Here is a 27,812-nt window from a genome sequence, read left to right as displayed (position 1 = left end):
GGGTAGAGATTAGGAACAGTAAAGGGGAAAAAATCACTGGTGGGAGTTGTCTATAGGCCACCGAATAATAACATTACAGTGGCACAGGCAATAAACCAGGAAATAGTTGATCCATGTAAGAATGGAACGGCAGTGGTCATGGAGGACTTTAACTTACACATAGATTAGGCGAATCAAGTATGTCTTGAGGAGGACTTCATAGAATGTATCCGTGATAGCTTTCTTGAATAGCATGTTACTGAACCTACAAGGGTCTTATAGAAAGTGCAGACTTGGATCTGGTCCTGTGCAATGAGACAAGTAAAATTACCAATCTTGTAGTCAGGGATCCCCTTGGAAAGAGTGATCACAGTATGATTGAATTTCTTATACAAATGGGGAGGGTGCAGTAGTTTGATCTAAAACCAGCGTATTATGCCTAAACAAGGGAGACTACAACGGGATGAGGGAGGAGTTGGCGAGTGTAGACTGGGAACACAGGCTGTGTGGTGGGACAGTGGAAGACTTTCAAAGAGATTTTTCATGGTGCTCAACAAAAGTATATTCCAGTTAAAAGCAAGGACAGTAAGGGTGGGGAGAGCCAGCCTTAGATAATCCAGGAAATAAAGGAAGGCATCAAGCTAAAAGCTCATACATGCAAAGTCTCCAAGAGTAGTGGGAAACTGGAAGATTGGGAAAATTTTAAAAAGCAACAAAGAACCATTTAGCAAGCAAAAAGGAAAGACAAGATAGATTATGAAAGTAAACTAGCACAAAATATAAAAACAGATAATAAAAGTTTTTATAATTATATAAAGCAGAAAAGGGTGGCCAAAGTGAATGTAGGCCCCTTGGAAGATGAGACTGGGGAATTAATATTGGGTAAAGTGAAAATTGCTGAGGCTTTGAATGACTATTTTGTGTCAGTCTTCAGGGTAGAGGACATGTCTAATATGCCAAAGAGAGATGTTATGGAGGTGAGGACCTCGATACAATCGCTATCACTAAAGATGTAGTGCTGAGCAAACTAGTGGGCCTAAAGGTAGACAAGTCCCCTGGTCCTGATGGGATACATCCCAGGGCCCTGAAAGAAATGGCAGAAGTTATAGTAGAGGCGTTTGTGATAGTTTACCAAAATTCTCTGGACTCTGGGCAGGTCCCAGTGTATTGAAAAACAGTGAATGTCACAACACTGTTTAAAAAAGGATGTAGGCAAAAGGCAGGTAAATATAGGCCAGTTAGCTTAACGTCTGTAGTTGGGAAAATGCTTGAAGCTATCATTAAGGAAGAAATAGCAGGACATCTGGATGGAAGTGGTTCCATCAGGCAGACACAGCATGGATTCAGGAAGAGCAAGTCCTGTTTGACAAACTTACTGGAGTTCTTTGAGGATATAATGAGTACAGTGGATAGAGGGGAACAGGTGGATGTTGTATACTTGGATTTCCAGAAGGTTTTCAATAAGGTGCCACTTAAAAGACTTATCCCTAAGCTAAGGATGCATGGAGTTGGGGGTAATGTATTAGCATGGATAGAGGATTGGTTAATCAATAAAAGGCAGAGAGTTGGATAAATGGGTGTTTCTCTGGCTGGCAATCAGTGGTGAGCGGGGTGCCGCAAGGGTTGGTGTTGGGCCCGCAACTGTTCAGGATATACATTAACGATTTGGAAGAGGGGACCAAGCGTAGCATATCTGAGTTTGCTGATGACACCCTGAATTGAGTGGAAAAGCAAATTGTGCAGAGGATGCGGAGAGTCTGCAGAGAGATATAGATGGGTTAAGTGAGTGGGCAAGGGTCTGGCAGATACAGTACAATGTTGGTAAATGTGAAGTCATTCACTTTGGAAGGAAAAATAGAAGATCAGATTATTATTTAAATGGTGCAAGATTGCAGCATGCTGTTGTGCAGAGGGACTTGGGAGTGCTTGTGCATGAATCGCAAAAGGTTGGTTTGCAGGTGCAACAGGTTATCAAGAAGACAAATGGAATGTTGGCCTTCATTGCTAGAGGGATTGAAGTTAAGAGCAGGGAGGTTATGCTGCAACTGTACAGGGTACTGGTGAGGCTGCACCTGCAGTACTGCGTGCAGTTCTGGTCTCCTTACTTGAGGAATGATATACTGGCTTTGGAGGTGGTGCAGAGGAGGTTCACCAGGTTTATTCCGGAGATGAGGGGGTTAGCCTATGAGGAGAGTTTGAGTCCCCTGGGTCTATACTCACTGGAATTCAGAAGAGTGAGAGGGGATCTTATAGAAACATATAAGGGATCGATAAGATAGAGGGAGAAGGTTGTTTCCACTGGTAGATGAGTCTAGAACTAGGGGACATATCAAGATTCGAGGGAATAGATTTAGGGTGGAGATGAGGAAAAACTGCTTTTCCCAGAGAGTAGTGAATCTGTGGAAATCTCTGCCCAGGGAAGCAGTAGAGGCTCCCTTATTAAAAATATTTAAGATACAGTTAGATAGATTTTTGCATAGTAGGGGAATGAAGGTTTATGGGGAAAAGGCAGGTAGGTGGAGCTGAGTCCACGGCCAGATCAGCCATGATCTTATTGAATGGTGGAGCAGGCTCGACGGGCCACATGGCTGACTCGTGCTCCTAGTTCTTCTGCTGTTATGTCATGCTGGGTCAAAAGGCTATGCTCTGTGAGTTGCAGAGACAAATAGCGGAGATGGTATTGAAGGGAAGCTGGATAAGGAGGTGTGGGAGAAACAAGATTCTGGCAGGGTTGGAGGGAGAGGGCTGGTAGGCTGATGTGGAGCAACAGTTAGATGTAGCACATATCCATTAAAATAAAGAATTGAATTGATTTGTGACTGGATGGTGAATTAAGGTATTATAGGACTGATGGTGATCTGACATGGGAAATGGACATACTTACTGATGCTTTTAGTTTGTGTTGTTACTTGGTCCCATTACTGCTGCCAAAAATGATGGACGCGTGGCCACCAGCCTGTCAAATTCCTGGTGTCCCTCTGTGAGGGCTGTCCGCAGACACTCAAACCGAAGAATGAAAAACCCAGGTCTAATTGCAGTGTTGTGTTTCTTTCAGCTTGAGGATTCTAAAAAGACAAATGTGAGGTTTATAAATAGATAAGTGTATTTGGATAAAAAAAATACCTGTACATCTGGAATGACACAATGTGACCTTTCTGAGTTGCTATTTTGATTTCAATCCTTTAACGTTGCAAATAATTATATAATTGTCAGAATAGGAAAATTGTCATAAGGATGTTTTTTTAGGTGGAAAGGGTGCAAAAAAGATTTATGAGGATATTACCATGACGAGAGGGCTTGAGTTATAAGGAGAGGCTGGATAGGCTGGGACTTTTTTCCTTGGAGCGTGGGAGATTGAGGGGTGACCTTACAGAGGTTTATAAAATTATGAGGGGCATATTTAAGGTGCATGGCTCCCCAGGGTAGGGGACTCCAAAACTAGAGGGCATAGGTCTAAAGTGCCAGGGAAAAGATTTAAAAGGGGACCTGAGGGGCAACTTTTTCATGCAGAGGGTGGTGGATACGTGGAACGAGCTGCCAGAGGAAGTGGTAGAGGCACATACAATGATGACAGTTGAAAGGCATTTGGACAGCTACATGGATAGGAAAGGTTCAAAGGGATATGGGCCAAACACTGGCAAATGGGACTAGTTCAGTTAGACAACATGATCGGCATAGACAAGTTGGGCTGAAGGGCCTGTTTCCATGCTGTATAACTCCATGACTCTCTCTAATAATCAAAAAGGAGACATGACTTTTTAAGTGGTGATTCTTTATGATCAGGAATGCGCCACCTGAAAGTGGGGGGGGGGGGGTGGAAGCAGATTCAATGGTAACATGCGAAAGGAATTGGATAAATAGTTGTCAGGAAAATAATTTCAGGGCTGTGGGAAGAAGGTGTAATTGGAAACTCCTTCCACAGTGCACACTCCAGCGGGTGCACGGGCAACCTCTATGCTGCTTTATTCTGTCATTCTTGGGTTTCCTACTGGCAAACGAGAACACAGCGTAGAGAAGGCTTGGCAGGGCCGAAACATCCTCTCTCCTGTCTCTGGCAGTCAATGTATTTGGTTTCTCTTTGTTTCTCAGTTTTACTTTTGACATTGACGGCATGTCGAAAGGCGCACAGATGTGGCACTTGAGTGACCACAGGTTCACCAGGCTCTGATTGTGTTTTGAAAAGACTCTGGGACAAAACTATCCCACCAATTGGCAGATACGTGGTGCGGATTACCAGAGATTCTTTCTGGGATTGATCATTTTCTCCTGTTTCATCCACCAAAGCAGTGGATTCTTGCTTTGGTGGGCACAGTGGTATTGGTTTGTTCCTGGAATGATGATGTCAGGATGGACAGTCAGGAAGGTTCCAAGGTTTGCCATGTACCCATCTCCCTTGGTTCGATGCCAGCTAGGCCATTTGAGAGTTGAGGAAGCATGAAACGCTGCCATGTTAACTTTTACTGGAAAGACCTTGGTGTTAGAGTAGGTAGTCAACAGGTGGAATGGGAAATGCTTTGTACTTCTTCACAGCAGGAGCTAGTGAAGGAAAGAGATGGTGCAATTATGGCAGAACAAGCTTACAACAGAGGGGCAGAGGGTGGAGTCAGGAGGACGGAACTGGGGACTGAGATGAGGAGAAATTTCATCACAAGATCACAAGACAAAGGAGCAGAAGTAGGCCATTCGGCCCATCGAGTCTGCTCCAGGAGCTAAACTAAAACTATTCCTATCTAGCCCCAATTTCCGGCCTTATCCCCATATCCCTTGTTACCTTGACTAATTAGGTACCTATCTATCTCCTCCTTAAACACCTCCAATGATCAGGCCTCCACAGCGGTACGTGGCAGAGAATTCCATAAATTCACTACCCTCTGGCTAAAGAAATTTCTCCTCATGTCTTTTTTTTAAAAAATTAAAATTTTAAAATTTTATTTACAGCATGGTAACAGGCCCTTCTGGCCCAACGAGTCCGCGCTGCCCATTTTAAACCCCCAAATTAACCTACCCATACGTCTTTAGAATGTGGGAGGAAACCGGAGCACCCGGAGGGAAACCCACGCAGACACGGGAGAACGCACAAACTCCTTACAGACAGCGACGGGAATCGAACCCCGATCACTGGTGCTGTAATAGCATTGCGCTAACCGCTACACTACCATGCCCTCTAACCGGTACCCTCTAATTCTAAGATTGTGCCCTCTGGTCCTGGACTCACCCACCAAGGGAAATAGCTTAGCCACATCTACTCTGTCCAGTCCTTTCAACATTCTAAATGTTTCTATGAGGTCCCCTCTCATTCTTCTGTACTCCATTGAGTACAGTCCAAGAGCCGACAAACGCTCATCGTATTTAACGCTCATCAATTGGTTATGAGTCTTTGCATTTTTCTACCAGAGGGGTGTGAAGTTGACAATCCTCACAACTGAGGAGAATAAAGTTTTTGACATTAAGGGAATCAAGGGATAGAGATGAGGTCAAAGATCAGCCATGGCCATTTCGAATGCCTGGCAGGCTCAAGGGGCCGAGTGGCCTACTCCTGCTGTAGGTCAAACCCTAGACTTGATGCCCTTGTGTAGAATTCTAGTTAAAAAATATTGATTTACTACCAATGTTGGTTTCTCTTTTAGGGCAAGAAGAACAAAGTTTCAACTCACAAGCAGACACTGATTGCGACCAACACCCTAGCTAAAGCTGCCTTCTTGTTAATAGTCCTGAGTGAAAGACTGGAGCTCCATAATCTAGCTTACAGCATTGGGATGTTTTCCCTGGAGCTGCAGAGGCCACCAGCATCAACAAAGGCCCTGGAGGTAAGCAAGGGTCAGAAGACAAACATTGTCATAAATCTTTGTAGGGAATTATCAGGTCAAGGAGCATGGAGCTGGTCCATCCCAGCAACGGAGTGTAAGCTGTACTTCGACCAGCTATTCCACAGCCTCTCTTGAATATGTTTCTATCCAGAATTGTTTGCCTTCTGAGAGTGCATCCAACATTAGCTTGTTCATGATATTATTGCTTGCAGTTGCTTGAAGTGGCACCATTTTAGCAGATGCGTGATCGACATTCTGTAAGGTGGTCTTAGTTTTTCTACTGGTATCGGATGTTATTCATGTAAAGTTGTTGTTATAGGAGCAGGATTGGTTCATTTGAGAGGGTACAGGAGCCTTGGTTTAGTGTCCTGATCTAAAGGAGGTGCTTCTGACAGTGCAGCACTCCCTCAGTGGAACATTAGCCCTTTTGACTCAAGTATCTGGTGTGAGGCCTGAACCCATAACCATCTTACTCTGAGATGAGACTGTTGACAACTAAGCCATGGCTGATGGCAAGTATGATCAAGGACCCAGTCCTTGAGATATGGGACCACATTCCAGAACCAAAACAGTGGTAGAGGTTTTGCACCTTCTATACCACATGGTTGTATGTTGTCCATGAATGAAAGGGAGGTGTTTCTTGGAGATTAAACAACCAGCACATGATGTTATATCCATGAAATACATTTATATACTTGATATAATTAATACAGTTCTGTCAAAAGAAAGTCTTATGGATTCTATTTAATGTGACAAACATAACAGCAAAAATTATTCAAGCTTTTATTTCTACTATTCATTCTGTGCATAATTTATTTATCAAGATTCCGTACGTTGTAAGGTTCATTTGCCACATGGAAGGGCATCAATATTGCAGCTATTGCAGTTCATAAATTGTAAGGAGCTTTAAAAATAGAGTTCAACACGCTTCTGAAATAACAGCATTTCAGCACTGAACAGGAGTGCTTTCATACCCTCTGAATAATGTTGATATTCATCTGTACCTGGCTGTTGTACACCACCCATGCATAAAATTATTTTTATAAAATGGGAAGGTTAAAGTTGCTTGGATCTCTGATCCTGCATTTCATCTGCGAAGTACAAGTCCCTCCTTGCCTCCCCAACCTCAGAGACGTCAACCAGTTAAGCCATCATCACTAGAGAAGACTACAGGTCACGTACAAGTTGGAGCAGCCTTCATGCTGCTCTCACCTTCCCCAGGGAGAAGAGTCATAGAGGGACGCAGCATGGAAACAGGCCCTTCGGTCCACTGAATCCATGCCAAACCATTTTCCTCCTGTCCCATGGAAAAACACATTGGCAAATCTCACTTCAATAATAGCTGGTAAATTGTTCATGCAGGGTGCCTTGTGTACAGTTTACTTGGTTGGTACTGGTGTCTTGGCGGCGGATTGCTGGTGTGAACCATGGAGTGGAACTTTCTGATTATGACCACGGTGGGGTGGAGAGCTGTGTAACCTTAACTTACACGGGATGGGGTGGACCATTTTTGCACCCAGTCCAATACTACTCCAACAACTCTGGGGAGAGTAACACCTGATCCTGCTGTTACCCAAGGGCTGGTGTTAACATTGCCTCCGATATTCCCAAAAAGGCATAGTTTCAATCAGCCCACGGTAGCTTCCTTCTGCATGACCTGCTGTCCGCCCCTACGACACCTTCTGTCGCTCCTAATGCCAGTGTCCTCTCCACTGCTGCTGCTCATAACAACCTCAGCACCACCATCAGCGATCCAGGTCATGCCTGCTGATCTTGGCATGTTCATGGGGCTGACACATTGCCTTTCAGGTAGTGGCTCGATGCAAAGCCAATGAATCTCGCTTGAATAATATAACTGGCTCGAACGAAGAACTAGGGTCCAAAATCCTGTCCAGCTGGAATCCTGCAGAGATTCCATCTTTTCCCTTTGCTACCTCCTGCTATTAGGAAGTTCAAAGCTGCTTGCTTCACTCCCACTTCCCAGGATTAATTCATCAGCTGCTTACTCTGGTATTTTGGTGCTTCCAAGAAAGGAATGATTTTTGGGATCATCCTGTGCTTTTGCACTGATGTTCCCTTGCATCGTTGTGGTGATCAGTGTTTATCCATTGTCTTGCTTCAAGGATTCATGACCTACAAATGTGATATGATAGTAAATATCCTCCCCTCTTTCAGGTTAAACTTGCTTACCAGGAATCAGAAATTGTGGCCTTGTTGAAGAAGATTCCATTGGGGATCGTTGAGATGAACACCATCCGGGAAAGGGCAGAACAACTGAGAGAAGGAAACTTGTGTGATTACAGGCCAGTCCTGCCACTCATGTTGGCCAGTTTCATCTTTGATGTCCTGTGCACTCCGGGTAAGCACTTGGGACTTGACTTGTGCTGTGTGCAATTACATAGAATGACATTAGCAACACTTAGCGATGATAGCAACGTTTGAGCGGCACGTGAATAGCCAGGGAATGGGGGGATATAGACTGCGAGCAGGCAGATGTACAGTTTAAATTGGCTTCATTATCTGCACAGACATCATTCGAAGGGCCTGTTCCTATGTTGTGCTGCTCTGTGTTCGATGTACTGCACACACACACAAGCCATTCTAGTCCATGTAAGTGTATACATTGCACGAGAACCCCATCCCACCCCACCAACATAACCCTTGCTGCATTCCTCCCTCATCTGTTTATCCAGCTCCTCCTTAAATGCAACTGCACTGCAGTGCCTGACGGGACCTGATTAATTGTGTCAGGTTCGATGTGGGGCGAAACTTCAGAATCAGGTTTATTATCACTGACTTATGTGTCTTGAAATTTGTTGTTTTGCTGCAGCAGTACAGTGCAAGACATAAAACTACTATAGATTACAGAATAAATAAATAGTGCAAAACAAAAGGAATAACTAGGTAGTGTTCAGGGATTCGTGGACTGTTCCAAATTCCGATGGCAGAGGGGAAGAAGCTGTTCCTGAAATGTTGAGTGTGGGTCTCCAGGCTCCTGTACCTCCTCCCCGATGATAGTCAGTGCTTGGGTTGGCTCAGCTCAGTACTTCACGGTTTGCTGGCAAGTGCCCTGTCACTGTGCAGCCATTGCCGGGGGGCTTCTATCCAGATGAAGGATTGCTTTCGGAGGGTGGGCAAATACACTGCTGAAAGGGATGGAGAGATTGAGGGATAGAGAGATCAGAGGAAATGCGACTCAGGCTCAGGAGGGCTTGAGACGGAGAGCCGGAGAGCTTGGCTAAAAGAGGAGGAGGTAAAGAAAGTAAGTCACATCAGAGGTTGCTTAGGTGTAAAGTTTTAAAACTGCTGGGTGGAGTGAGTGCATGCAGCCTACCTCTGGCCAGATTCTGGGCGGTAACATAAACACTCAAATTAGGAGCAAGAGTAGGCCACTTGGCCCCTCAAGCCTGTACTGCCATTCAGTGTGATAGTGCTGATCGGGCTTTCTTATTCTTGTGACCCAAATTACTGGTGCCCCCCCATAGCTGGAAACATCTGCCTCACGTCACCCCCAGTCGGTAACACTAAACGTGCTGTGTGACGGCATTGGATGTTGCCTCCAAAATTCATTCCATTGAAGTCAATGGATTGAGTTTTGGGATGGAACTGATGCTACTGTATAATGCAGTTAGTTCTGCTGAGCAGACGTGAATTCCTGGACAATCATCCCTGAATCAACCTTCTCACACCTGGTTATCAGGTTACCCTTTCAATCTTCCCTGTGGTCATGTACAGCAAAGGCCATTCAGCCCTTCGTGTCCATCAAGTCCATTCCATACTAATCCCACTTGCCAGCATTTGGTCTGTTGCCCATTATTCCTTGAGGATTCAAGTACTCATCAAGATACCACATAAACATTGTGAGAGTCTCCGCCTCCAGCAACTTGGGCAGTGTGTTCCAGATTCCAGCCACCCTCTGCGTGAAACATTTCTTCCTCAGATCCCCTCCAACCCTCTTACTCTTCACCGTACACCTGTGCCCTCTGGTCTTAGACACCTCTGCCATGGGGAAAGTTTCTTACTATCTACCCTATCTATGCCTCAGATAATTTTGTACGCCTCTATCAGGTTGACCCTCGGCCTCCTCTGCTCCAGGGAGAACAGACTCAGCTTATCTGGGTTTCTCCTCATAACTGAAGCGTTTCACCCAGACAACGTTCTGGTGAACCTCTTCTGAGATTTACGATTGCCTTTATTTCTGAGATTAACTCTGACATTTGCTTCCATCTAAAAATAATGGCAGCTGTGCTGCTCTAATTGGAATAAGGATTGGAGGGAAGATGAGGAAGAGAATTTTCACCTGAGGTGGTGGGGATCTGGAACTCAGAGCCTCAGAGGGTGGGGGAGGCAGAGGCCCTCATCATGAATGTCCAGTACTTACATGTGCACTTGAAGACCTGTGATCTCCGGGCTACGGAACCAGTGCTGGAAGGTGGGATGAGGCTTGGGGGCTCTTCTTCAATGGACATGATGGGCTGAATGGCCTCCTCCCCAGTTTTCCCTGGTTCTACAAGAGGGTTTCTAAGTGATATGGCCGTGATTGATGTAATAGTTTCCAGTCACAATAATCTGAACAGTCTCTTCTGTGATCACTTGTCTTCTGAAGAGGGTTCCTGGGAGTGCTCTGAACAACCAACCTCTGCTGTTCACTTTCAGTTGTTTCACCGACTGGATCAAGGCCTCCGAGCCGAAATCGGAATAACGAGATGCCTGGCGATGAGGAACTTGGCTTTGAGGCAGCCGTGGCTGCACTGGGTAAGGAGAGCTTTATTCTGCAGTAAACGTTGATACTGGTGATCTGTTGTACCATTTATTAGGGAACCGTGTCAAACAAAGGCTGTGCAGGAAGCCATTCCGATTCCACTGCTTCCACTTCTACCAATTCAGCCCTTTCCATCTTTGCCTTAGTTTACATTGTGGTCCCTTTGCTTTGCTGAGAGGATCAGCTATATTCTCTGGTACTTGTGGATGTGTGTGGATGTAGCAACATTGGATAAGTGGTCAACAAATTTGTTCCCAGCATAATTGGCTTATTACCAAATATGAATTACTTTTCTTGTTTTTGATTATATTTTTAAACATCTTTGAATCAAATTTTGTGAATTCGCTGGTCAGGTAGAATCCATTTTAAACAGTGAGATGTTGGGTTAAATGAAGAGGTGGAAGACAGATTCCTGTTCTCCAAATTCTCCAAAATACATTGGTAAATTGGTTTATTATTGTCGCATGTACCGAGGAACAGTGAAAAACTTTTGCATGCCATCCATACAGATCATTTCATCACATCAGTGCATTGAGGCAGTACAAGGGAAAACAATAACAGAATGCAGAATATAGTGTTACAGCTACAGAGAAAGTGCAGTGCAGGCAGACAATAAGGTGAAAGGCCATGATGAGGTAGATTGTGAGGTCAAGAGTCCATCTTATTGTACAAGGGGACTGTTCGATGGTCTCATAACATTGGCAATTATTTATGAAGCAAAGTCAAAAATGGGTGGTTACTCTTGGTGTAGGGTGAATGGTCACCTGGAAATCTTCCTAATTTTTCATGGAAAAGCAAAGTATCCTTGGTTCACCAATGCTTGTCTGGTCACGTACCACTTGGAAGATTGTACCTCTGACGGTGGTGTCCTCTCTTAGTCCTGTGGTGTTGTGTCAGTCTGCTGGGGTTGTGGGGAGGTGGGCGATGGGTGAAACTTTGGGCAGCTCCTGTGTTAAAATCCACTCCTGCCTCTGTGTATGTTGTCTCTGCACCCAGTGATTTTACTGGTACTAACTAGTTGCTTTCTGAAGTTCTGGCACAGTTTGTGTTTTTACTTTGCTAACTCCCATCATTCAGGAGTTGTAAGGTGCCAATGTTTGTGAGCAGAAACTTTGACTGTGCTTTCCATGCAGTGGGAAATGCACTACGCCCCCAGAGCTGACCAACGAGAGGGCCCCTTGTGTGATCCCCCAGACCACTTCTTAAGAATGAGAGTTGTTCTACCATGAGTTAGGCCTGTTCTTTGGAGTTAGAACAAGAGGGGGCAGGACAAGGTGGATATTGAGATGTTTGTACTCATGGGAGAGCCTTGAACAAGGGGACACAGTTAGAAGATGAGGGGTGGTCACTTGAAACAAAAGTGTGTAGAAACTTATTTTTGCAGATGGCGGTGAATCTCTGGAATTCCCTGCCCCAGAGATTGTGCAGGCTGGATTAGTATAAGTGCTTAAGGTGGAGGTAAATAAGTTTTTGAAAGGTCGCGGAACTGGTGTTTATGGGGAACTGGTGCAGAAGAGGAATTAAAGCATGGGGCAGATCATCTATGGTTGTTATTAAATGGTAGGGCAGGCTTAAGGTGCCAGGTGACCTGCTATTTTATTCTTATCCTTGTGTTCGATCTCATTCTTTCCTTTCCCTCACTTTCCCTTTTTCCTTCCTCCCTCTTTGCGAATGACCTTCCCATCTTTAGAGAGTATTGCATTCAATTCTGGTCGCCTCGTTACAGGAAGGATGTGGAGGCTTTGGAGAGGGTGCAGGAGAGGTTCACCACGATGCTGTCTGGATTAGAGGGCTTGTTCTATGAGGAGAGGTTGGACAAACTTGGGTTGTTTTCTCTGGAGTGTCAGGGGCTGAGGGGAGACCTGATAGATAAAATTATGAGAGGCATAGATAGAGTAGACAGCTGGTATCTTTTTCCCAGGGTCAAAATATCTAATACTAGAGGGCATGCATGTAAGGTGAGAGGGGAAAGTTCAAAGGAGATGTGCGGGGCAAGTTTTTTACACAGTGAGTGGTGGGTGCCTGGAACGGGCTGCCAGGGGAAGTTGTGGAAGCAAATGCGATAGAGGAGTTTAAGAGGCTCTGGGATAGTCACGTAAATATACAGAGAGTGGAGGGATATGGACCATGTGCAGGCAGAAAGGATTAGGTAATATTGGCTTAATTAGTTCAGTACAAAGTGGTGGGCTGAATGGCCTGTTCCTTTGCTGTACTGTTTTATGTTCAGACTCTGGTCAGATCACACTTGGAGTATCGTGTTCAGTTCTGGTCACTTCATTATAGAAAGGATGTGGAAGCTTTAGAGAGGGTGCAGAGGAGATTTACCAGGATGTTGCCTGGATTGGAGAGCATGTCTTACGAGGATAGGTTGAGCGAGCTGGGGCTTTTCTCTTTGGAGAGAAGGAGGATGAGAGGCGACTTGATAGAGGTATACAAGATGATAAGAGGCATAGATCAAGTGGACAGTCAGAGACTTTTCCCCAGGGCGACAATGGCTAACACGAGGGGACATAATTTTAAGGTGACTGGAGGAAGGTGTAAGGGGAATGTCAGGGGTAAGTTTTTTAAACAGAGAGTGGTGGGTGCATGGAACGCACTGCCGGCATAGGTGGTGGGGGCAGATACATTAGGGACATTTAAAAGACTCTTAGATAGACACGTGAATGATAGAGAAATGGGGGGCTATTGTGGGACCGAAGATTTAGATAGATGTTAGAGCAGGATAAAATGTTGGTAGAACATTGTGGGCTGAAGGGCCTGTACTGTGCTGTAGTGTTCTATGTTCTATGAGTCAACTGTGTGTGTTTTTAACAAGTATATTTAGAATAATTCCCAACATTCTGCTTGATGTAACTTTCAAAAGCAAAGGTTATTTGTGGTAAAACTTGCATGGTCTCTCCATCGTTGCACCCTAGGCATGAAGACCACAGTCAGCGAAGCAGAACATCCCTTGTTATGTGAAGGTACCCGGAGAGAGAAAGGAGACCTTGCACTTGCTCTCATGATCACGTATAAAGATGATCAAGCCAAGCTTAAAAAAGTAGGTACAATGGTGACATCTGTGGCATCACTGGTTTATGTGTTGAATGTGACTGCTGGTAACCTTAGATCAGTCTGACTTGTCCATATTGTTGCAAACAAAATGTTCCAAAATGTGTTCTTATTTTCTCTAATTAGATGCAGGCAATGAATGAAGGGATTCTTTGCTAACCTTTATTTCAAACCGTGAAACCAAGCTCCTCTCCTGCTTGCTGGCAGCTTTGTGTGTTGTTTTGTCCTGCATGGAACAGTGATAATTGGCTATTGTGAGACACAGCTGGTGTAGCTGTTATTGATGCTTGTAACATGCGCTGTATGGACACTTTTTAAGAAGATGGCTTTTTTCCAAATATGTGGAGTGCAATCTCCCAAATAGATTTTAATTTACAGTTGGCAAATGGATAATCAAAAAGTTTGGATAATTACTGCAATTGAAAGTTGGAAGCAAAGACGAGGGCAATTCACTCCCATTCACTATTGGAACTGATTGCCTGAAAGTGGGGAGGTGGGACTTTCCTAAGTGAAATGGGAACAGTACTTGAAATGGGATCATCTGCAAGGAAGGAACAGCGAGAAGGAAGACTGAGCGAACACTATTCCCAGAACTGGTGCAGGCACGATGTTGCATATTTTTGTGATCACAGTTGCTCGGAGTTCTTGTGTCTACAATTGTCACCTCTTTATTTTTCAAATTTTGGGATCTGAACGTCGCTGCAAACCCAGCATTCATTACCCATTCCTTTTAGGTTGACGCTATCATTTGTAAATGTGGAAAGGTTTCCAAGAGTGAGGGATTTTACCCACAAGCTTACATCGAAGAACCTGGGTTTGTTCTCCTTGTGGCAAAGGTTAAGAGGAAATTTGATGGAGGTGTGCAAGATCTTGATGGGTTTAGACAAGATAATGAGATAGATGTCGTTACTGTGAGCCGATGGGTCAGGGACATATTTGAGCAATGGTAGAAGGGCAAATGAGGGAAAGCTGTTTATGTCGGGGCTAATTGTGATCTGGAACTTTATACATGCGGGGGTGGTGGGGATAGAATCAATCAGGGCTTTCAAACTGGAATTAGATCCTGGAGAAAGAAATCTTTTACAGGACAATGGGGAAAGTGGTAAGAATGGGACTGATTGTATCGCATAAAGCAGGCATGGACTCAATGAGCCAAGAGGCTTTCTGTCCCGGAGTAATTTTATAATATTGAATGTAGGAAGTACATGCTCACTATTCTTGCCTTGAATAGTAAACATCAGCAAGCTGGTCTTGTAGAGTAAAAGTGTCCTCTGGTGATCAAGCCCCTGCAAACATTGACCCATTCCCAGGATTTCCTAGAAATTTCAAAGATCTTATATGGTAACGTGTATAAAATCATGAGGGGCATAGATAGGGTGAACTACAGAATGGGAACTAAAAACTAGAGGGCACAGGTTTAAGGTGAGAGGGGAAATATTTAAAAGGGACCTGAGAGGCAACTTCTTCACCCAGAGGGTGGTCCGTATGTGGAATGAGCTGCCAGAGGAAGTGATTGAGGCAGGTACAATAACATTCAGAAGACATTTGGATAAGTACATGGATGGGAAAGGTTTAGAAGGATATGAGCCGAAAGCGGGCAAATGGGACTAGCTTGGTGGGCACCATGGTCGGCATGGACGAGTTGGGCTGAAGGGCCTGTTTCCCTTCTGTATTACTCCATGACCATCTCACCCACCAAAACGAAACCAAGCTATCAAAATCTTCACCTTGAGCAACAGAGTGAATTCACATCAGTAAATGCAGCAGTCTGTTGACTTAGTGACCTCACTGAATCCTTTGTGAGACCCCAGCAACCCACTGAGAAGCTGAATTGTGGTACAGGCCTTTGACCAGGGGTATTTTGTTCTCCTCTCTAATATCCTTGCTCTAGATTCTCGACAAGCTATTGGACAGAGAAAGTCAAACTCACAAACCTCAGACATTGAGCTCGTTCTACTCGTCCAGCAAGCCGCTGGCTGCCAGTCAGAAATCTCCGTCAAAGCACGCCTCGCAGACCGCGGCCGGTGTCCATCAGCTGACCAGCACGGCGTCTACACCCCAGCAAGCCAGCGTGCCAGCCCCGGTTCAGAACACTGCGGCCGAGAACTTTCCAGAAGGGTCAGCCCACGGTACGTCCAACACTCTTTTTGCTTCGTTGCTTTTCCAGCATTAATTCAGTCGATAAATTGCAGTTGTAACTTTCATTTATTTTTCTAAATCATATGATCTCGTTTCTGGGAAACCTTTGTGATGTACTGCAAAAAAGAATTGAAAGGTTATCAACTTTGACACAAGCGTCGCATTGGATCAGTTCAGAGGTTCAGGATTGTGGCTCTTTAGCTACTGTACGCGGCTGTGCTTGTAACTATGTGCCGCGGTGCCTAGCCTGTGATTCCTGTGTGCTGTGGTACAGTATTTCCGCAGTGCATCATACGACGGTACAAGGTCGTGTGGCAGTCCAGGGATAGCTGGTTAGTTAGAGCCCTGTCCATAAAACTCCAAAGATGATATAGAAATGCAAAAAGAAAACTCAGTGGGTCAAGCAGTGTCTGTGGAGACAAAGGGATGGTCAGAATTTTGGGTTAAGACCCTGCACTAGAATGCTGGAGGGCCCGAGCACCATTCTCCACAGACAAGGGACAGAGACAGGGTCAGTGCACACAGTCTGTTTCCCAGGGTTGGGGAATCAAGGACTAGAGGGCATAGGTTTAGGGTGAGGGGGAGAGATTTAATAAGAACCTGAGGGGCTACTGTTTCACCCAGAGGGTGGTCAGTATATGGAGAGAGCTGTAAGAGGAAGAGATTGAGGCAGGTATATCAACAATAGTTGCAAGGAACTTGGACAGTTTTATGCTGGTGCTGTGGATCGTGTAGAAGACTGGCAAAGGATACAGCAGGATATAGATCAGCTGCAGATATGGGCGGAGAAATGGCAGATGGAGTTCAACCCAGTCAGATGTGAAGTGTTGCACCTTGGAAGATCAAATGTAAGGAGACAGTACACTGTTAATGGCAAGACCCTTAACCGTGTTGATGAGCAGAGGGATCTTGGGGTCCAAGTTCATAGCTCCCTGAAAGTGGCTACACAGGTTGATAGGGTGGTAAAGAAGGCAAATAGCATGCTTGCCTTCACTAGTCGAGGCATTGAGTTCAAGAGTCAAGAAGTTATGCTGCAGCTTTATAAGACTTTAGTTAGGCCGCATCTGGAGTATTGCATTCAATTCTGGTCGCCCCATTATAGGAAGGATGTTGAGGCTTTGGAGAGGGTGCAGAATAGGTTCACCAGGATGCTGCCTGGATTAGAGAGCATGAGCTATGACGACAGGTTGGACAAACTTGGGTTGCTTTCTCTGGAGCGGCAGAGACTGAGGGGAGATCTGACAGGCTTATAAGATTATGAGAGGCATAGATAGAGTAGACAGCCTATAGCTTTTCCCCAGGGTAGAAATATCTAATACCAGAGGGCATGCATTTGAGATGATAGGGGGTAAATTCAAAGGAGATGTGCGGGGCAAGTTTTTTTTACACAGAGAGTGGTGGGTGCCTGGAATGTGCTGCCTGGGGTGGTGGTGGATAGCTCTTAGATAGGGAAATGGTAGGATATGGACATTGTGTAGGCAGAAGGGATTAGTTTATCATGAATGTAATTAGTTCAGCACAACATGGTGGGCCGAAGGGTCTGTTCCTGTGCTGTGCTGTTCGATGTTCTATAGGAAAGGTTTGGAGGGATTTGGGCCAAACACGGACAAATGGGACTAGCTTAGATGGAAATCTTGGTCGGCATGGACCGTTGGGCTGAAGGATCTGTTTCCGTGCTGTATGACTCTATGCTTCTCAACCTGCTGAGTTCCTCTGGCAGTTTGCTTTTTGCTCTAGATTCCAGCACTTGCAGTCTCTTGCGTCTCCACTACAGAAACATGACTGTTCATGTTGTTTTGCCACTCTAGCATGCCACACTGCAGGGAAGGTTACAACTCGGTGAATGAGAGAGTAGAAGCAGTGGATAGACGGGGGTGACTCCCAGTGTTCTGCACCATCCACTCCCCCAAGGCCAGCCACTGAGCCTCTACACAGATCAGCTCAGGTCGTGAGAGAGGTTACTCACTGAAGCACAGGGCTCGAATGAAAAAGGAGGAAGTGCTTCTGGCATTGGAGATGGTACAAACTGGCTGTCTGAGTTTTCACCTTCTGAGCCTCAGGGTCTGGTGAAAGATGCACTGTGAGAATTGGTGTCAGCACTGTGGGAGAGCCGATCTTAATCCATGGGAAGGCCTGAATGAGCTGAGATTGATGATACTGGCTGGCTGGCTTGCATCAGGGTGGTAGTTAGAATTTTCATCCTTTGATCCAAGGACGCTCTGTCCCAGTCTCTGGATTCTCTTTAACCCTACAACCCTCTGAGGTTGCTTCAGTTGTGGCCTCTTGAATTTACTCCCTCCACTGGCAGCCATGCCTTCAGCTGCCAAGGCCGTACATGGAAACCTATCTCTAGCCTGAGATCAGCCTGAGAGTCATTGGTAAAATTGGTAAGTTGGTTTATTATTGTCACATGTACCGAGGTACAGTGAAAAACTTTGTTTTGCATGCCATCCACACAGATCATTTCATCACATCAGTACATCAAGGTAGTACAAGGGACAAGCAATAACAGAATGCAGAATAAAGTGTTACAGTGACAGAGTAACTGCAGTGCAGGCAGACAACAAGATGCAAGGTCATGATGTGGTAGTTTGTGAGGTCAAGAGTCCATCTTATTGTACTAGAGAATTGTTCAATAGTCTTATAATAGCGGGAAGAAGGTGTCCTTGAGCCTGGTGGTACGTGCTTTCAGGCTTTTGTGTCTTCTGCCCAATGGGAGGGGGGGAGGAGAGAGAATGTCCAGGGTGGGAGGGGTCTTTGATTATGTTGGCTGCTTGAAATGAGCCCTTTCATTCACTGAGTCACTGCGGACATCAATCACCCATTTACACCAATCCCATTTTATTTCCCAACACTCCCTTCAACTCCCCCAGATTTCACCACTCACCAACACACGAGGGGCAATTTACAGCAGCCAAATTTACCCACCATCTTTGGGAGTTGGTAGGAAACTGCAGCACCCAGAGCAAACCAATCCGGGCACAGAGGGAACGTGCAAACCAGTACCAGAGGTCAAGATTGAACCCGGTCTCTGCAGTTGTGAGGCAGTAGCTCCACCAGCCGCGCCACTGTGCCACCCAAAGAAGGTCTGGGTTGCTAAAAATTGCTTTGATTCAGGGTTGGAAGGGGAAAGAAAAATAACAAACAAGTGAACAATTGGATAGAAATATGGCTGCTTGTTATTGGCAATCCAGTAGACTTACTCTTTAGGGCTGGTGATCCACCCATTTGCAGTATCCATTGAGTGGCTGTCCTTTAGTGAACACTTGACTGATCACATCACTGCAGAACAAAGCAGCGCCTTGGTCAGCACAGGTCCTGCACCATCTGTGGACCATCTACGACGTGCCCTGCAGCAGCTCACTGACACTCTTTCAGCAGCACCTCCCAAACCACACGCCTCTGCCACCCAGGACTCGGGCATCAGTTGTGGGGGGAATGCCACCATAAACATCTCAAAGTATGTTTTATCACAACTTGGAAAGTATATCGATTGTTCCTAAAGTCCTGGAATGCTGGCATCACAGTACACAGGGTGGTGATGAAGGCGTTTGGCACGCTGGCCTTCATCATTTAGGGCACTGAGTATAGGAGCTGGGATGTTATGTTGCAGTTGGACAAGACATTGGTGAGGCCGCACCTGGAATATCGTGTACAGTTTTGGTTACCCTATTATAGGAAAGATGTCATTAAGCTGGAAAGAGTGTAGAGAAGATTTACAAGGATGTTGCCAGGACTCGGGCGTGAGCTATAGGGAGAATGGGCAGGCTATATTCCTTGGACCGTGGGAGATTGAGGGGTGACCATATGGAAGTGTATAAAATCAAGAGGAGCAGAGATAGGATGAATGCACACAGACTTTTTCCCAGGGAATGGGAATAAAAAAACTGGAGGGCATAAGGTGAGAGGGGAAAAGTTTGATAACAACCTGAGGGGCAACTTTTTTACACACTGTATGGTAGATATATGGAACCAGCTGCCAGAGGAAGTGGATGAGGCAGGTACACCAGATACACGTAAGAAGTACTGTATGTGGACAGGTATGTGGACGATAAGAGTTTAGAGGGATATTGGCCAAAAGCAGGCAAATGGGACTAGCTTAGATGGGCATCTTGCTTTGTATGGACGAGTTGGCCTGAAGGGCCTGTTTCCATACTATATCACTCTATGACTCTCGCCCCTCAGCTGATAGCACTGAGAGAGTACCTGCACCAGAAGGACTGCAGAGATTGCTGAGCGCAGGTCATTACCACCTTCTCGAGGGCAGTCAATGCCAGTCTCGCCACTCACATCCTGTAAGTGAATAAAAATAGAAATAGCCTTTGAGACTTCAATGAGCCTCTTGCATCACTTTATGCCGAGGCTCTCTGTACCAAAGTCTCCTGGGGCCTCATTGTGTTGTGCAGTTCACATCACATCAAGTATGAGGAACCAATTCAGTGCCAGCCTCTGATCACTGCTTCAGGTATCAACAATCTCATTAGCAACCCTGTGTTTATTTTCCAGAGTCCCACTGTGATTAGTCATTCACACATCTCCTGATTGGTGAACCTCCTGTGATGAAAAGCTGCTGCAGAAAATGCTTTCATTATAAGTGCATTACAGTGTAATAGTATTTAAGCAAATTGTATGAAAATTATATTTTGTTCTCCCTTTTTGCAAAAACAATCTTGAAGGCAAATACCTTTCCCTAAGGGAACCAACATGATTCATTCCTAACACACACACACGACCTAAAACATGTTGTATACTGAGATAGCAAGAGCTTAAGGTGGTGTGAGGTGCTGGTGTACTGTGAGTACTATTTTTGCAGTGGACTTCAGCCAATTGTGTTGGCAGTGTTCATGGGGTTTGTGAATTTTCCATTCTCTGCCTGGTCCCTGACAAATCAGTCCTTTGTCAATAATAGGAGAACCCATGGTCGTCCAAAGGACAGGAGCTGTCCAGACTCACGAGGCTGTTTGGGCACTTTGGAGGCTGATAAAATCATTCAACAATTCCCCCATCTCGCATTGATGCACTATAGAAAGCATCCTATCTGGATGCATCACGGCTTGGTACGGCAACTGCTCTGCCCAAGACTGCAAGAAACTGCAGAGTTGTGGACACAGCCCAGCACATCACAGAAACCAGCCTCCCCTCCATGGACTCCATGTCTATACTTCTCACTACCTCAGTAAAGCAGCCAGCATAATCAAAGACCCCACCCACCCCGGACATTCTCTCTCCTCCCCTCTCCCGTCAGGCAGAAGATAAAAAAGCCTGAAGGCACGTACCACCAGGCTCAAGGACAGCTTCTATCCCGCTGTTATAAGACTTTTGAATGGTCCCCTGGTACGATAAAATGGATTCTTGACCTCACAATCTACTTCTTTATGGCCTTGCACCTTATTGTCTACCTGCACTGCACAGAATAAAGTGTAACACTTTATTCGGCATTCTGTTATTGTTTTCCCTTGAACTACCTCAATGCACTGTTGTAATGAAAAGATCTGTATGGATGGCATGCAAAACAAAGTTTTTCACTGTTCCTCGATACATATGACAATAATAAACCAATTTACCAGTTTACCATCAGTTACTGAAGTCCCTTCCCTTCTGTTTTACTGTGCACCACTGTGTTGGCCCCACAGTAATTTGCCGTGTGGCAGCTGTTTTTAAACAAGTACTGGGTGGAGATGTGGAGATTTCAGACTGATGCTGTGGCTGTGTTACAGTGACAGATGAGTTCTGAACACTGGGGAGACCTGGCCAAGGCTCATACAGCTGTCTATAACAGAGCTTTCTCTGTACACAAGTTCAAGTTTATTGTCATGGGCATACATATCAAGGGTATAAATGCCATGAAAATTAGCTTTTTGCAGCAGAGCACAGTACACAACAAACATAAATTACATCAACTTAAATTACCCTAAATTATACATAACTTGCACAACACAATAAAAAAAAATAACATAATGACATTGGTGCAAGTTAAGGGAAATACAGTCCAAGGTAGAATTAGGGTTTTTCAGGTGGATTCAAGAACCTGACAACAGTGGAGAAGAAGCTGTGGTTGAACCTTGAGGTGTGGGTCTTCAGGCTCCTGTACCTCCTGCCTGATGGCAGCAGTGAGAAGAGGACATGGCCTGGATGGTGATCCTTAATGATGGAAGTTGCCTTCTTGTGACATCGCCTCTTGTAGGTGTCCTCGATGGTGGGAAGAGCTGTACCCGTGATGGAACTGGCTGAGTCCCACCACCCTCTGTAGCCTCTTACATTGGAGTTCTCATCACAGGCCGTGATGCAACCAGTCAGAATGCTCTCCCCAGTACATCTGTAGAAATGTGTCAAGAGTCTTCGATGACATGCCAAATCTCCTTAAACTTCTAAGAAAGTAGAGATGCTGGTGTGCCTTCTTCATGGTTGCACCTATGTGCTGGGCTCAGGATAGATTCTCCTTTGAAGCAAGCTTTCAATCACTGAAGGATTGAAAGCAATGCTGACAATAACTTAGCTCCCTGCATGGAAAATCAGATTAAAATGCCTAGAGGGAGGCTATTAACCTATCAGGCCTCAACCATTTGTATTCCAATATTTGGGTGAAAGTATATCAAGCAAACTGTTTGATATCTGAACTGTTGAGGCTCTCTGAAAAAGAGCTGATCTTTCATTTGTTCAGATAACTCTCCGTGGATATTTGCATCCTGAATATAAATTACTGCTCTTTAATTATTTAAATTTTTCTTCAAGTTCCCTTTGATTTAAGTCTTTGTTTGATTGAGCCCCAAATGCATTCACATCTGGGATCTGCATAGCTGTTTTAAAAGGCATCTCATTTGAGATGGACTGATTTTTCTTAACCGGGTTAATGGAGCAGACGTGTGCTTCAATATTGGGATGAAGAACTGAAATTGCTAAGTTTATATAATGTTTACGTCTTTCTGGTTTGTAAGCAATTCAATGCAGGGTATTGAAATGGCTTGCCTCAATACCTTGATGTTTTACAGCCTGAAATATGTGCACTAATTTCTCTTGCAACTAGAGCATAGAATACAACATAGAACAAGACAGCATAGGAACAGGCCATTCGGCCCACAATGTCTGTGCCAACCACAATTCCAATTTAAACTGCACAACTGCCTGCACATGGTCTATATCCCTCCATTCCCTGCCTGTTCATGTGTCTGTTTAAATTCCTCTTAAACATTGCTATCATACCTGCTTCCACCACTTCCCCTGGCAGTGTGTTCAACGCACCTCCCACTCTCTGTGTTTTTTAAAAAAAGGTCACGTAAATCTCCTTTCAACTTACGCCCTCTCACCTTAAAACTGTGCCCTCAACTATTTGACATTTCCATCTTGGGAAATAGACTCTGACTGTCTATTTATTGCCTCCCATAATTTTATGAACACTACCTCGTTACTCTTTTGCACTATTTATTTATTTTTGTAACTGAGAGTAATTTTTATGTCTTGCACCATACTGCTGTCGCAAAACAACAAATTTCACGACATATGTCAGTGATAATAAACCTGATTCTGATAAACTTCCATCAGGTCACCCCTCAGCCTCCAACGCTCCAGAGAAAACAATCCAAGTTTGTCCAACCTCTCTTTACAGCTAATACCCTCTAATCCAGGTAACATCCTGATGAATCTCTTCTGCACCATCTCCAAAGCCTCCACATCCTTCCTGTAATGCAGTGACCAAACTGCTGACAATACTCTAAATGTATCCTGACCAAATTTTTATAAGACTACAACATGACTTTCTGACTTTTATACTCAGCACCCCGAAGAAGGCAAATGTGCTTACACGTCTTATTTCACACCCTCTCTATTTCTGTTGCCACTTTCGGGGAGCTATGAACTTGCACTCCAAAACCCTTCTGTACATCAATGCTCCTCAGGGTCCTGCCATTTACTGTATACTTTCCTCTTACTTTTAACCTCCCAAAGTGCAATACCTCACACTTGTTCGATTAAACTCCATCTGCCATTTCCTTGCCCAAATTTCCAACTGGTCTGTATCCTGCTGAATCCTTGAATAATGTTTTTTATCACCAGGCACTATTACAAATAGTAGACGAATAGAACAAAGAACAACACAGGAACAGGCCTCTCTGCCTCAATGTCTGTGCCGACCACAATACCAATTTTAGCTGCATTTCTTCCTGCACATGGTCAATATCCCTCCATGTTTTCAATTGCCTGATGATGCACTCAGTTATTTCTCTTACGTCATGAGTACATCAGCCTCTGGCATAAATCTGAGCTAATCAATTGTAATAAGCCTATTATTTGGATTAAGGTTTGTTTCAGTGCTTGCCTCTGAGTGTTGTTGGTTCTAAGAGCTGTTGATGAATTTTATTTGGCCAAATTTTTTGGCATCATTCCACGAAATTATTGATAACAGAACAGTAATAAGCTTCAAGCAATGGTCATCAATCCTTCCTCTGTGCCAGTAAGGTGCTCGCTGATCTGTGGATATTGCCTGTCATTGTGACGAAGAACCTCTGACCTGAAATGTTAACTCTGTTTATGTTCCCCCAGATGCTGCCTGACCTGCTGAGTATTTCCAGCATATTCTGTTTTTTTTTTCAGATTTCCAGCATCTGCAGTTTGGATTTTCATTGATTATGCAGATAAATTGGTTTATTATTGTCACATGTACTGAGGTACAGTGAAAAAACTTTGTTTTGCATGCCATTTCATTTCATTTCATTTCATTACAACGTGCATTGAGGTAGTACAAGGGAAAAGCAATAACAGAGTGCAGAATAGTTACAGAGAAGGTGCAGTGCAGGCAGACAATAAAGTGCAAGGTCATAACGAGGTGGATTGTGAATTTGTATGTCACCAGATAGGTAGAAGTAGACACTTGCATTCTCTCTTGTGGACATTTTCAGCAGTGGTTTCTCATCTTACCCTCCACTGTTGCTTCGAAAGTCTCCCAAGAATCACTCATTGGAGTTTCTTTGTGTTATTGTCCACAGGCATTGGATCAGGTTGGCACGTGCCTCTCCATGTTATCCCCTCCACTTAACACAGCTGCTGTCAGTCTACATGCCCCGTCCAGGCTTGCATTACTGCAGTTCTGCCAGTTGAACATTGGGAGGGCTGGAGTGATTGGACTCTGCTGCAATCTCTGCATTATTGCACTGATTCGCATATCTGTTTATCCATCCATCCATCCATCTCTCTCTCTCTCAGTCTCTCTCTCTCTCTCACCAGATACACCACACACACACACACACACACACACACACACACACAGCCTTTGACTCCATTGCGTCCCCAAGGTGACCTCTCTCAACCTCCTGCATTGCTCATTTCTCTGCCACTTGGCCCACTGCTGGCACAAGGCTCCTTCGTTACCTTGGGACTTGCTTTGCCTTGCTGTTCTTTTCCCAGTGTAAGTCAGTTGGTGCAGAACAGAAACACTGTTCCAAACCCAGGCTACGTCCGTCTCACACATCACTTCTCCTTGCTCACCACTGTCACTCCCGAGTCAACTACACCTCAACTTTAACACCCTTGTGTTTGAATCCCCTCATTCTAACCATGGGACCAACCACAGCCCAGGGCCTACCATAGAGTTCAAGCCTCATGTTAAAAACCTTGCCCCACACTGGTAGCTGTGCAACACTAAGAATTGTCTCCAAACATCCCTCACCTCTTACATTCTCTGATCTCCTCTCCTTGACTCTCCTCTTGCTTTCTCCATCTCGCCCTTGTCTTCCCCCCCCTCCCCTTTTGTCTCTCTTCCGCCTCTTGCAGTCTTGCTCTGTCTGTCTCCCTCTTTCTTGCTCTCATCTTCCCTTTTGATCTTCTCTCTGCGTGCCTCTCTCTCCTTGTCCTCCCTCTTTAGTGTGACCAGACAAGAATGGGAGACATCTCCCTACCACTTGCAGTGGACTGAACATCGTGCCAATGCTTCCCATCTCCGTTTGAGCACAAGGTTACCTTATTTACACTAGGACTACAGGTCAAAGTACTTCGTCTTTTCGGATGCTGGGATGTGCTTTGTGTTAGATTTATCCAAGCAACTGCATTATTGAAAGGTGCTGTGCAAACAGTTGAGGTCCATACAGTGTGCTCAAAGGGCAGATGAGGACTGTACCTGGTCATCGGTTATGATTTCACATTCCTTTGGTTTAGGGGTGATTTTATGAACTTGAGAACTTTGTGTCTTTGTGTGCAGTTAGCATTCAGATCCTGCTGCCTTGCTTCTCCATGGGTAACGGTAGTGTCAGTGCTGGAGGGAAAGGAGTTGTGATTGAGCAGGGAAACATATTCAGTAGTTTAGAAGTAATTTTGAGCTTAAGGAAGATGCTGCTCTTAAATGGTAACTGGATCGCACTCTGTAATACCATCCTCAGCTCGGAACCCAACAGTCATTGACATTTCAATTTTTTCCAGAACGCACTAAAGTCACCTTGTTAGCGAGGGTTTCATCAAGTCTACTGAAGGTGCAACTTCAATGCAGAAGTACAAGTAATTAAGTCAGTATTTGTTGCAGCAGTTTGCTAGATAGATGTGGACATCTGGTATCTTCACTTCTGTGAAACAATTGCCAGTACTTTGCCCGAGTTGTTCGAGTGCTTACCTCCTCCTCTCCTCAAAAAGTACCCTCAAAGAGTTGCATTTGATCATTAATGGCTTGTGATTTCACCTGCAGAGAATGCTCAGCGAGCCCCCAGCGAACCTCCGAACGAGTCTGGGACGTTCAAGCAGGAGGGGAAGATCCCGAGTCGACTGACGCTCGGCAGCAGGGGTGGGTACAATGGTCGCTGCTGGGGGTCACCAGTCAGACAGAAGAAGAAGCACACAGGTATGTGCACAGTGGTGTTGAGCTTCCACAGATCTGACCTGCTGCTCTTGTTTTGTATCTGGCATTTGAGCGTAATAGAGTGATAGGGTCATACAGCACAGAACAGGCCTTCGGCCCAACTTGTCCATGCCGACCAGGTGCCCATCTAAGCTAGTGCCGTTTTCCTGCATTTGGCCCATGTCCCTCTAAACCTTTCCTATCCATGTACCTATCCAACTGTCTTTTAAATGTTGTTATTGTACCTCCCTCAACTACTTCCTCTGGTAGCTTCATTGCATATACGCACCACCTTCTGGGTGAAGAAGTTGCCCCTCAGGTCACTCTCACCTTAAACCTCTGCCCTCAAGCCTTTGGGTTCCCTTTCCCTGGGAAAAAGACTGCGTGCAATCCTGTGCCCCTCATGATTTCGTACACTAATGCAGTGGAAGAATGCTTTCAGGCTAGCTGAGAGTTCCATCATTGGATATACTTTGTAGTTATACTGTCAGCTATGGATCAATGGTTAGCACTGTCTCTGAGTCAGAAGGTTACAGGTTTAAGTCCCTTTGCACAAAACATCCAGGCTGCGTGTACCGAGGGTGTGTCACGCTGCCAGAAATGCAGCTGGTAAGACCAAGGTCCCATCTCCTCTTGGGTGGATCTGAAAGATTCCACAGCCCTTACTGTAAGAGCAGGGTGTTACTCCCAATATCACGGCCAATATATTTCCCTTGCTCAACATCACTAAAACACATTGCTTCACGTCGCTCTTTGTGGGAGCTACATTGCATTCAATGTGCTCCAGATGTCTGCCTTGCCACCTTTGATTGGACTGGTTTCTTGATCTGTGACTATGGAGTTAGGAGCTTCAGCATTTAGAAAGTATTTCTTCCTTACCTTGATATCTCATTCCTTCTGGAGAATTTGTTACTTTATGCAAACGGTGCTCACCTTTTATTGCACTTGAGCATTGGTACTACTTGGATGCCATGGGCTGTACTGTGGCGTATTAAACAGCTTCTGCAAAGCCCCAAGAGGTATGCTTGGCACTGCAGTGCTACATGTGTACAATAAGTCTTGAGGCATCAGATTTACTTAGTGCTGGGACTTTGGGTGAGGTGAGTGCTGTGGGTGGGCAGTTTAGCTGCCCATGGCTTTGAATTAGCTGAAAAAGACTTGCATTTCCTGACGAGCCTCAGGCAAGCTTACAGTAAAGTACCATCCCGTCAGGGTTGGGATGTGTGGGAATGGGCTGAGCGGTTTCAGCACAGCAATATAA

At 45.0% G+C, this 27,812-nt stretch overlaps 1 protein-coding gene across 1 annotated transcript in view; it reads left to right on the top strand.

The window, feature by feature from the left end:
* zswim8 (zinc finger, SWIM-type containing 8) overlaps positions 1-27,812 on the top strand; it is a 198,279-nt gene that overhangs the window by 144,804 nt on the left and 25,663 nt on the right. Inside the window, 6 exon segments of the mRNA XM_052041760.1 lie at positions 5,607-5,786; positions 7,962-8,145; positions 10,443-10,541; positions 13,464-13,588; positions 15,491-15,728; positions 26,402-26,554. Coding sequence (XP_051897720.1) covers positions 5,607-5,786; positions 7,962-8,145; positions 10,443-10,541; positions 13,464-13,588; positions 15,491-15,728; positions 26,402-26,554 — 979 coding nt within the window.

Source organism: Pristis pectinata, chromosome 30 (assembly GCF_009764475.1).
Source record: "Pristis pectinata isolate sPriPec2 chromosome 30, sPriPec2.1.pri, whole genome shotgun sequence".
Classification (NCBI taxonomy): domain Eukaryota; kingdom Metazoa; phylum Chordata; class Chondrichthyes; order Rhinopristiformes; family Pristidae; genus Pristis; species Pristis pectinata.
This window is presented reverse-complemented; position numbering and strand designations above follow the sequence as displayed.